The sequence below is a fragment of the Diuraphis noxia genome, unplaced genomic scaffold (genome assembly GCF_037042655.1).
Source record: "Diuraphis noxia isolate RWA-SAM2 unplaced genomic scaffold, SU_Dnox_SAM2 contig0003, whole genome shotgun sequence".
Classification (NCBI taxonomy): domain Eukaryota; kingdom Metazoa; phylum Arthropoda; class Insecta; order Hemiptera; family Aphididae; genus Diuraphis; species Diuraphis noxia.
The window spans coordinates 27846016-27859599 of record NW_028301713.1 but is presented as its reverse complement, the minus strand read 5'-3'; the positions used below and the strand labels follow the sequence as shown (position 1 = coordinate 27859599).

The following is a 13584-nucleotide window of genomic DNA, read 5'->3' as shown; positions in this document are numbered from 1 at the left end:
AAGAATTTATTTTAACTGACGTTTTTCATTGTAACATAAATGCAACAAATAATGTAGATACAATTTAATTATTGAAAACTATAATGTATGTACCGCTAACTTTATTGATAAATAGACTACTTATCTATAGATAAATAAACTAAAAAAGCTAACCACCATCATTTATAATCTATTTGTTGTTTGTTTGGAGTCTGTAATAGAAAATGAATAATATACCTAACAATTTGTATTTTATTCAAAAAATAAAAAGTTATTTGAACAGATATGTAGCTGATGTTGATATTACTGGTAAACAATTTATTAGTACAATATTGTAATAAGCAATGGTACATACATCATATTATTATAGTAATAGTACCAAAATATATTATAAAATAGTTTTTTTTCATAGTGACATTTCTTTTCTGAATTAGAAATAATATTAAATGACTTTAGTTATTTATAAATCAAGTTTTTCGTATAATAGTAAAGGTAAGTTCATAAGCGTGTCTTAATAAATATTTTAATCAGTATACTGACATTATATTATATTTTGTGATACCAATCTTTAGACACTGTAATGCAAAACAATTTATGATAACAAAACGCAACTACTTATAATAGCCTTCAGCATAATATTACGATATGTAATATGTATCTAATATTGTGTGCCTACATCTGTAACAATATAATTTAAATATAAAGCCACAAAAAATGAAAAATTTAAATTTATATAAGGTTATGTACCTACTAAATAATATAATATTATGTTTGGACCTCTGAAAACATTATTTCTATTCGTCTTAACTTTAGGGTCTTTATAATTAGGTTTTATAATTGATGTATGCTAAATTTCCAAATGATACAATTAAGTGACGAAAAACAATAGGAATATCTAAGTTATTCGTTAAACCTGAGGGCATACACCGGCCATAATACATTATATTATAGATTATGATTTATGAATAATGATAATTATTATATTCGCATAGTCGCATATTAATTGGTAATTAAACTATAATCATGTTCATTTAAATGTGACTGATTTAATATATGTTACATATTTGATTTTGCATTAACATTTAATACCTACCTTAATAAAACCACAGAATAGATTAAATAGATTAATCTATTCTGTAATAAAACCACATGGATTTATCATTCATGTGTTAAAATTTGATTAGGTTAGGTTAAGTTGTATTTTATGATATGTCCTAATAGTATTTTAATACGCAGGTACTTACTTTATACTCAAATATAAAATATTAATTACGGGGAAACTTGAAATTTCCACCAATTAATTGCGGTTTTGCAATATTAAATAATAGACATGAAACAATTATTTGTTTTTATAAAATTGATATAATTGTTATTGGTCACGTTTATAAACGAATAAAAAATCAATATGTAACATAAAAAATTATAGTCTTCACTCTATAATATAATATTTGCAAGATTTTTGAACCAACCCACCGAACTATATTTGAATTTCACCTCCACAATCCTATCCATTCATGTATATTATACGATATGTGAGTTGTTGAGAATAAATCAGTCAAACTAAATAAAATAAAATATATACTAAAATAATTTTTTCCTTTTTAGAATTAAAATAAAATAAAATAGTAATAAAATGATTCATCTATATTTTCAATCACATTTCTACTTTTCCTTAAACAATTTTGGCCCGGTTTGTTGAAATGCACTTCAGATTTAACCCGCTTTAAACAAAAAAGATTTGACATCCGGATGTCGTCTAGAGTCCTAGCTAATATAAATCTGAAAATATTAAAATTTGTTATTCAAAATATTGTTTACAGCCATTTAAGTTGAAATGTTTACACAACTTAGTATTTTGAGATATGACCTTATAATACCTAATCAAAATATGTATTTATTATTATACGTCTCAATAAACATAATTTAAGAGAATATTAAAAATAATTATCTTAATTTATTCTACTGTGTTCAGATCAGATAATAATTCTAATAATGTAACAAATACATGACAAATAATTTTATCAACCAATTTTTATTTAAGAACGATTAAATGATGACTGAAATGTACATATTTTATATTAATTATTAATTATTTCATTTTTAGTCTCTGAGAAGATAGTTAAAAAACTGAAAGGATTTTTTTATTTTAATGAATTATTTTTGTTGCTTAAATGTTTACTAATAGAAATTATGTTCTTATAAACGTTTTTATAAAATATCGTAAACCGTATAGATTTAGGTACCTATATAGATTGTACATTTTATTTATTTGGTACTTAAGACATTTTAAAGGTAATTTTTCGATCATTATATTGCTTTTCTAACATGTGTTGAACATAAACTATTTACCTGCCTAGACATATGTATGGCTGTAAATTAAAGTTATATATGAGTATTATTCCTATAAAACAAAATAAACATAAAATAAACTTTCTTTTTGCTATAATAGATTTTAATGTACCGAAAAAAGGTTTTAAATACTGTTCGATCGGGAGAATTATTGGAGTGTGTAAGTAAAAGTGTGAGATTATTAATTACCTATACAATACGTGTTTTAAGTTTTAACTATAGCAAATAATAATAAAATATCAAATATCATAATTAAAAAGTAGACAGTTACCTATTTATGTTTTTAACTCCACGCGGGTGATTTTTAACAATCATTTAAAATCAAATTTAATATCATGTGTGGGCATTAACTTGATAAAAAGTTAATTAGTTAGTTAGATTATTTTCTAATCGACTTAACTAGTTCAATGATTGACAGTTGAAATAACTTGGTTTTTCTCAGTTGAATTAAATCCATCAAGTAAATAACATTTTTGATTTTTTGTTTTGTTTATTAGTGACATAAATATTAGGTAATATAAAATAAGAATAATCCAATACTATAATAACACAAACATTTTTGTTCTTTTTCTTGATGAAATAATTTTGTTTATTTTGTTTATTTTGTATATTGTATAGATATAGATATTGTATAGATACGGGTATCCTTTATGTGATTTACCTACTAATTAAAAAAAATAATAGATTACCTTTTTTTAACTGAGGTAAGTTGATATTTTTTTTCCATATTAACTTTTAACTTCTCGAGTTAAATTTATAATTTTTTAACCTTAACTTTAACTTATCAACCCTGTGTCGTCTTAACTTTACTTGAGTTAATAATTTTCATTAACTTTCCCACCTTTGCATAATATTATACTTAGCATTTTCATCATTGTTTATTATACTTAGCATTTTCATCATTGTTTATTATACGCATTGGATAACAAATTGGATAAAAATATTCTCATATTATTTTGTTTAAAGATATATAAGGTTATGTTATATAACGTTATCTTGATGAAAATTATTTAAACAATGAAAATTACTTCATTACTTAGCCAAAGGTACGTTTAATTATTCTCTATTAACTCATTTTGTTATAGAAGCGTAATTAATGTAAATACGCATACAAATTCTGCCGTGAATATATTTTTTTTCACTCGTAAAAACTTTATTAAAACTTAATTTGCTTTTTTTCTTAGAATGCAATATTGTGGTGAAAAAGAATGACTGAATACAATATATTTCATTTTTCTATATTATAATGTTATATCACATCCCGGGACCTAACCATGATATATATGAATGAATTAAATATGTGCATTTAATACATTTAAATTGTAGTATCTTTTTTAACTATTTGAAATTATTTTTTAGGCACCACTAATATAGGCATCACTAATATATTTAAAATTATTTATAATTAGGTAGATATTTAGATATTTTTCAAAAAAAGTATTTTCAAGTAGCAAACACAATAACTGAAAACAAACAATAATTGTTTAATATAATAATTCAACTTATTAATCTTTAGATATGAAAACTAAAATAATAATAACAAAATTTAAACATTTTAAAATACTCTATATTAAATTTGTTATAATTTATGTTGATATTAAAATGGTGACAATTTTTAAATTTTAAAATATGATTTATGATTTATAATAATGTAATAATAACTTTCTTTTTAATCAAAATACACTTTCTTAATTAACGACGACATCTATCAAAATAACCACCGTAAAAATTAAATGCGACACCAAAGAACTATATCAAACAATATTATAAAATGTAATTTATTAAAAATTCAAAAAGCATTCAATATAAAAAAAACTTAATAAAAAAAAAAAAAAAAATAAGTGAGAATTGGCCTTATAATCAGTTATTAAAACAAATTGTAAGTATGAATCCATGTATTTACACAAAGTAATAACTTAATGGCTATAAAGTGTGGAAAATTTTGGCTTAAATAAAATAATAATAACAGTTGGTGTGAACGTCCAAAAGACAACAAATCATTTGTTGAAAATGTAAAATATTATAAACGACAAAATGGTTTTGGTATTCTGACTGATGACTATCGAGAAATACGTTTGGGATAAAAAGAACCAACAACATTTTGCAAAACCCCAGGAGAACAGATGGTTGAACCGAAGTAGCTCACTAGACAAGGATAAATGGAATCCACCCGAAAGGTTGCTTTCACATGGATAGGGTAGCTACCAGACATATGACATTAATAACATTGTTTGAACAATAGAGCTGAATCCATCGAATATTGAACTAACTAAAATCGAATTTGTTTTACAATATTTTATTTATCATTATATTTTATTCGAAATTACTTATAAAACCCCCACAAATAAATTATTTAATATAAAAATGCTAAAATAATTTTAAAGTAATAATGCAATAATTAAATGCAAACATCATAGAAGTATGTGAGTATAAGTGTGATTTCTAGTATACATTTTTTATTGGATTTTATTCAATTTAAAGTTTACAATATTTTTAAAATTAAGCGTGGAATTATATGTTATGTATACATTTTTATATTTTATATTATATTGCAAACATTGGTAATAAGAAATTGAAGAAAAATTATTCTGAGTGAAGATAAATTACCTATTTAACATAATATAGATTATATTATATTTATCTTAAAATATATCACATGAATTTTATTATTTTATAAGTGCAATATTATTATATAAACTTACGTGTGCCATCGAACCGTGTCGCGATTGTATCCAGAAATGTATTCTGAGGCGCCAATAATCCTTTTCTGGCAGGCATTTGTTATACCCTAAAAAAATAGTTTACAAAGTATAATTAGTAAAAACCGTAGACATTTTTAAATTAGAAAAAGTAATATAATATAATACAGTAAGTTGGGGGGAAAAGAAATAAACAAAAACTACATAACAAAAGATGTGGTCGGGGTCTATTAGAAAGTGGTTTTAAATTTTAAAAAAGCAACGATAAATCATTAATTTCCAAACAAAATGTTGTTTGAAATAATTAATTCAAACTTGGTTTATTTCTTAACATTTATTTATCATGTTTTTATACAAAAATCCAAATCCATAACTATCGGATACGATTTGAAATAAAATGTAGTTATAATTCTAAGTTTTTCTGTGGTAGCGAGGTAATGTTATAATATAGTAATCAAGCAAGAGCAAAACAGCTTGAATACTTTTAGACCGATATAAACTGGAATGAACTGAGATCTACACTGTACAATATATTGTAGGACCTCGACTCAAAATAAATAATTGTTTTTATACAATCTCAACAAACTCAACTCACAGAAACAAATGAAGTTCAGAAATAATTAAAAATAAATTGAAAAACTATTAACAATTTTTAACTAACGAAATACAGCTCAAACTTTATCATTCTTGAATATAAAATGCCGAGATTAAATATTCTTAAAATTACCATAGATTGTTTATAGATATTAGTGAGACTATCCAACAGATCGTGTAAACTCGCCATAGATCTTAAGCTAACGTGTCAAAGAGATAAAACAATTATTTATAGGCAGTTTCCTGTATTTTATCAATGTAGTAAACTATAATCATTTATGTGTCATTATTCCATTTTAACCATTTTTAACCATAGTAACATATTCGGTATTATAACATACATAACATGAACTAAAATATAGTGAGTAGTGATGATCATTAAAGTGATCGAGCTCTACACAGCCACCCATCAATCGGTTTCCAGTCTTTTATATCTATTGGTTTATAATACAGTACAAGATAACAAGTGTTCACTGGTATCTATCATATTTTTTTTTAATAGGTATTGAGAATTATGAAAAAATTAGTACCTACTACATAATACAAACTACTTATATAATTATTAATATTTAAGCTGTTATAAATTTATAATATTGGAATTAGTTCAATTATTTGAAGCTTAATGAACATAACAAATATTTATTCATTCATTTATTTGTTTTCATACAAACGGACATCGGGTCCTATTAAACTTTGAATGTCAATATGTAATAACATAATATTTTTACTATAATAATCATGACATTCAGCTGAAGTAATAAAAACTGCTAAATTTAACCAAATAAAATCAACAATGTGTGAGTTACTGACACATATTAATAGGACATCGTTAGCAGGAAATAATATTTAGTGAATCGTTTGTACTAGAGAAAATTTGGATATTTACAAAGAATGTAGAAGTCTTGAGTTGAGAGTACATGTTTTTTTAAATCGATAAGAAAGAGTTGTAATTCAGGAAGGTTCTTACCAGATATTAGACTGAGTAATAATAAATTAAGAAACAAATTATAAGATCACCTTTCGTTATGTGGTCAGATAACATATTAAGGAAATTCGCGACATTTTGGTAAGAACCACGGAACCGCTTGTTTGTATTAAATTTTAATGAAATCCCAGAAAACAATTGTGTGCTGGTTCAATAGCTTCAATCTGTTTGAAATAAGGTACCGTTGATCCAAATCAAAGGCAAATACTCAAGATTAGATCGAACCAATGAACAGTATACAGAGTTTTCAGATATAATGGGTCTTGAAAGAATGAGTGACATGTGCTCTTTATAAATCACAGAGTGAACATCACCTTTTTTAAAATCATTTTTGTTCAGTCAGAAAAACTTAAATTCGGTTCTAATATTATATCTGTAAGATCTTCATAAATATTACATACCGTTAAACAACAATACAAATTAGATAATAATTTATATATAAATGTATTGTAGCATGATAAAATGCACATTATAATTTTATTTAACTAAGGAAGAATTTATTATTTAATATTAAAATAAAGTATTAAAAAATGTTTTTATCAAAATTATGCTTGACGATCAGTAAATAAAACAAAAAAATGTTTACAAAAACAAACCATACCTACCTAGTTTATATTATTATAAAGTATATTGTTATTTTAAAATAAATAAAATGAACTTCAATAATGTTTAAAGAAAATCATTTGAATTAAATGCCTACGTATTAAATTCAAATTCAATTCAAAATGTTAGGTACCAAATAATATAATCACATTAAAGCTCATTTGATTTGAAATAAAAAAAGTCATAACGAAAGTAATACATACCTACTTATTGTAATAAAAACTTCATAAAAATTGTAAATTAATAATTCGAGAGCAAACACTAATTAATCGATCGGATAATTTATTTCGAAAAAATCAAAAACACAATTGCTTACGGAATTTGGTAGGTACTCGCGGAAAGATTTTAAGCTAAGGCATGCGGAACTGACAACTGTGATTTTTTTCTGTTTTGACGATAGAAACAAGAAGCTTTGCGAACGCAAATAATAATCATTATAAGTGCAAGGCATTCATAAGTCAGTCTATTCAGAAAATCTGACGGCAAAACAAATCACCAACTAATAACGACGCTCGTTCAACCTGCTAATTCGACACTATGTTCAAATTATTTTTCAAAACATGCAAATCAGATTTTTAAACATTCAAAGAGACCAAGAGAACAATAAGTAGATCAAAAACTGAAAAGACAATGTCACAAATTGTTTAAGCTTTCCAAATATTTTTTCTCAGATTCAAATTAATTTGTATGTATTATGTACGCGTATATATAAACACGTTTACGTTCAATATTATTATAATAACGCATATTATATAATGAAAACCTTTAAACAACTCATGAATCAAAAATAATAATTTCATTTGTTTGAATTGTTTTGTAGTGAATGGTGATTAGTGTTAAAGCGCAGCTATATAGGTATAATACGAGTACCTATATAATATTATTATTAAATTGTGCCTTTTTTTATTGTAAATATTAAAACAAATGTTACATTACTATATTTCACTAATAAAAATTAATAATAATAAATATTTTAAGAAATTAAGTAATTTCTTTAGTAAACATTAACCGAAAACGATATATTTCAATTGATTTATTTGGGGAAAAAAATGTTTAGTTTAAATTAGTAGACACAGGTCTAAAAATAATCTATAAGTACTAATAATAAATTATTTTGTGAAATGTCTAATTATTTTGGTGAGAACTATGAATATATGTCTGACATTAGTCTTAAACTGTTAAACATATAGGCTAGATTTTTTGGAAATTAAGTTTTTATTTTAACAGTACAATTAAGTACAGTGCCATTGTACATGTTACTGTCATGATAAGTATTAAGTAATTTTTTTGTAATGTTTACTTTCTCATTTCAAACATAGTTTGTGTAAATAGATTATAACAAACATAATGGTTAATTAATGTAGTTTCATTTGGCTAAAAATAATGTATTATAATATTAAAATAAATCTCCGATAAACCTTTTATTAATATATTCACAGCTTAATTCAGATCAGATTAAAATGTGAAACTAAAATTAAATTAAAACTTGAGATAGGTAGTCATAATACGATTACTGTAATATTATATAAATTAATACAATTACGTAATTTGTATTGGTGTGGAGGAAAAACGAATGAATTAATGGCCACAGTGATCTTAGTTGGTTTTAGATTTGGCGTTAACACCATCATGATAACAATAAACATTGTGTGCATCAACAATCTTAGATAATATGCAGTATTTAAAGGTTAAATTTAAATAAACCATAATATTTGAAAGACACTTACTACGGTGACGAAGGAAAAAGTTTTGATGGGGACACATATGATATTGTGTATCCACCATCGCATTTTGTTCGGTAATAAATATATTTGCAAGTTTATTATAGGTCAACTTAATACATATTTGATTTAGAATTAAGATAATTGTATTAAACTATATTATATTCTATTTATTTAGATCAATTTTTATTTAATTGATTTAAATATTTCATTTTGTAGAACAATGGCGATCGATAAATAGATTGTACGCATTGTTAAGCCAAATAATTTATAACATCATGAAACAGGTAGAAATTACAAATTACAATATATATTTCATATTAATATATTATTAACTATTAAAATATAATAGAAATTTAGTGAATTCTCTAAACGTGTAAGACGCGTAACGAGGAAGATTTGATATGATCATAAAACCGATAAGTATATAGAGTACCTGGAACAGTCTTTATTGAGATGGTTATTACATTCATTACAATAAGTTTACATAATAATTATTCAACTTAGCGCCTTTAGTGTTATTTGTTAGCACATTATTTTTGTCTTTCAAACACTATACACGCGTAGTACCTAGTCATAAATTGAAACCTTGACCGTGGGCTATAGAATACGTGTGTCGGTCTAACACGGTTGTGCTAATTGGAACAGATACTACGTAACGAATTTGCTGATTGTGCAATGGTCTTCAGGATACAGATAAAATTGCAGTGAAATAAAGAGTATCCTTTGCTAAAGAAATAAGACACGATAACAAAGAATTTTTCTTCGTTTATTCGGCACGGGGTATATGTATCTCCCTCAGGAAAGATAGAAAGGACACAATATCGTCGATTTCAGCCCAAATCCCGAGATATTAATCAATCGGCAACCTGTTAGCCCGATAAAGTACTTTTAAAAGATATAACAAGACGTGGACTAGGGAGGTGAGACAAAATGCTTTGTAGACAAAATTCACAAAGTAAGTTTATTTTATATAATAATGTATTATTTTCTATTCCTATTACTTTAATGAATACCTACATGATTATGCGCATTAGTCATTAAAAAACGTTTCGTTGTCCATCAATAAGCCAATAATAATTATGATACAATATCGCATACAAAGTTTTGAAAATTTGAACAAAAATACTTGACAGATATTCAAATAAAAAATTGTAACGTATTGGTTGTTTCGAAGTTCACAATATTATACAATATGTCAATGTATAAATAAATATTACCAACAAACCGTTTATTCCTTATAATAAAAATAATAATTGTGACTTGATATAAGAAAATTATAAATTATAATACCTGCTTTACGACTTAAAAATTCTTTCCAGGCATTGAAAATAGTTCAAAAGTTCCATAATATACAACCATTATTAGCGTTAGTAGAGAAAAATTCTAAAAATGTCAAAGAAGTCTGGGCAAAATGTGGTTTTCTGTGAACTCCACTCCGAATCGCTTTTGATATATTGTTGCATTTAAATTGTGAAAGTAATACTCCGCAATATTCTACGCCAAGATGAACGTAACAAAGTGATATATACTTATGTAATGGATATTTGTATACACAGTATCCGATTTATTTACTCTATCCACTTTTATATATTTTCATTTTTTTTATAGCACACTTTTCATTACTATACGACTTATAACAGGTAGTTATTTGTTTTTCGGTTAAACATTAGATATAATAATAAACAGTGACATCCGGGTATTGAAATATTGTTTACTATCGTTTAGAAATGTATTAGAATATAATTGTAAATTTAAACCCAACATATTTGTATAAACGCACACAAACATTGATCAACTACTAATATTCTATACAATAATATATAATATATACAGTGCACAAAATACACAATACATTTAGTATGTAGACACAAAGGAGTTGAATTTGATTAATATATAGTTATACTTTATCAATACATAAGGTTTTGTCTGAACGGTCATAACATTATAATATTTTGAATCACAAATAAAATGATCCGTAGATTAAAAAAATTATTTTTATGAGAAAAAAAAAGTGTTTGAAAATAGTTTAATTGACCAAAGTTAATTTGTATTATAAACACAGTACGTTTTAATACATTGCAATATTAAAATATGATTCGTTCTCATCAACAGAATTAAATGTATATACTTTCTCAGGTAATTGAAATATAACATACTTATACAATAATGTTAAATCATCCTGGAAATATAAAAACAATTTAATCTTACACTTAACACTTTATTTTTATTACGTTTTAACGGAAAAGTTATTATAGGACTGAACACTTAGATAGTATAACGATAAAAACCTCGGAACTCGCATCACGGTATCTACTGGTATAATGGTATATTCTAGACTACAGGTTTAAAGTTTCAGTTTCAAGTGTAACTCGTCGACTCGTCGTTGAGTAGGTCACCAGTAATGGATGTGTTGAATTTGAATTCAATGATACATAATTATGTGCGCAAAACGGTTCTAAACAAAAGAGGCTGTTGGTCAGCACATAATATTTCCAAGCATATAGTTTATGTTGTATTAGATTAATTTTATTCTTATGAGTAATTATTTAATTGAGCAAATTCGACTGGTTTTTTTCCGAAACATACAACTTAAAGAATTCAATACCAACATGTGAGCTATGACCCAAAAAATTGAAAAATGTGAATAAATCTTAAAATTTGTCAAAATATTAAAATTTTTTAAATGCATTTAAAAACTTCATTAGTAAAATAAATATAATAAGGTAATATAAGTATCTATCTAATGGTAAAAAGTTTAAATTTAAATTTAAAATAAAATAATTAAAACCATTAGAGGAAAAATCTCGATTTTTTCTTTTGATTTTCAATTTTGTGAAAAGTTGAGCAAAAACTAATAACAAATTTTTTTTGGATAACTGATGAAGTAACTTCTGTCAAAACAACTTATGAGAGACCTTGTGTTAAATTATCAAGCAATTTTGACTCACAACATTATATAAACATAAAAGAAAATAAATTTCAAATATTTCAAAAATTGCATAGTTAAAAAAAGGTTAAATTGTTTTTAACACTATACCTGTCCGTTGATTTTGCTCGAAATGTTAAATTATTTAAATCTCAAGTTGAAATAAGTACTGTTGTATTTTTAAATTAATATTACTTATATCCTAGGTAATCAAAATGTATCATTATTCGTCATAAATCATTAATAACGATACATTACTATATTTTTTTTTTTTATGAACATTTTACCTAATAATATAGATATTTTCATATACAAATAACATGGGAAACCTTCTTTTTTAAATGTAGGTACCTATTGAGTTCTATAAAAGCTCGTACTCATGTTTCATTAATTAGCTTCCTTGCTAAGTATTTTTTTTTAATTATTAAGATAGGCAACAGCATGCAGTAGGGCTAAGTTTGTGCGTCTTTTATGCACAATAATAATTATTGATATCTTAGACAATAATTAATAACTAAGGTTGAAGAAAGCCGTTATACTATACTTGCCAATAATTTTAAGACAATCTATCTATGTTATTTTATATTTGAATTTCCATGAAGAGTTCAGTTGCTCGTATTTTGAGAGTAATTTTTGAGTAATTTGATATAAGTATGTACTACCTCCTATGCGTAAAACAAACTTGGTGCAAAAATATATTTAAAATAATATATTGTGTGCTAATACCATAATAATATTCCTAGGTGCGCTAGCTCGGTCATAAATTGTATAGGTATATGCACATAATATATTTTTTTTTTTTTTTAATTTTATTTCTTTTTTGTTATGAAGCGGTATTGCCCACTTAATTTGTATTCACTTGAACATTTTTAATTTAATGAATAATGTCGTTATAAAAGCACTATGTAACGTATAATATAATTTACTAACAAAATTTCATTTTCATATTATAATTAATAAATTTTTTTAAATATAACGTATATTATAGCGAAAAGTTATGTGTTTTTTATATATAAATAATATATATAGGAACTAGGAAGTCTCGACACGATCAAATCACCTATGTGTATATTTTTAATTCCAGTTAACATAAGTATCGATGAAAAGTTTTAGTTCAATTTATTACATTCACTTTTCAGGTAGGTACCTATATGTCTGAATGTCTCTCGAGAGAAAAAACTGAGTTCTAAAAGTTATTTTATCCTACCGTTTCAAGAGAGCAAAAGACTCTAAGATCCAAATTATTACTCGAAATTGTTTAAAGTTGTATAGGTTCACCATTGCGATGCTATGTCGAAATAATAAAGCTGACGTAGAAGGTTTCTTATAAAGATAACAATGGTTCAATTTTGGTCTTGTGAATACCAAGTTTACCGATACCTACTTTAAAGATTAAAACTTTGCAATTCAAATTGATTGTAACATATTACTCGACTATTGTGGTTGACCCAGGGAGATGAATAATTGAATCTCATAATTCACAATAGGTAATATTCATTGTACTTGTGCATATACGTCATAATATATTATTATGTGCTGCAGATTTTCAAAAATGTATTTCATTAGTTGAAATGATAAATATAATAATAAGTTCAGTACAAAAACAATGAATTTTTAAAATAATTTCTAATATTAATTTGGGTGGAACATTCATACAATAAATTCTTAAACGTAATCCAATATATTATATTGATAAATAATATTTAATTCTAATAATTTTGAAGT

At 24.8% G+C, this 13584-nt stretch overlaps 1 protein-coding gene across 4 annotated transcripts in view; it reads right to left on the bottom strand.

Moving 5' to 3' along the window:
• Elk (Eag-like K[+] channel) overlaps positions 1 to 13584 on the bottom strand; it is a 231636-nt gene that overhangs the window by 196194 nt on the left and 21858 nt on the right. For all 4 annotated transcript variants that reach the window (XM_089221973.1, XM_089221972.1, XM_089221975.1 and 1 more), the window contains exon 2: positions 5031 to 5116. In XM_089221973.1, the coding sequence (XP_089078099.1) occupies positions 5031 to 5106 (76 nt within the window). In that variant the 5' untranslated portion in view covers positions 5107 to 5116. The remainder of the gene's footprint in view (positions 1 to 5030; positions 5117 to 13584) is intronic.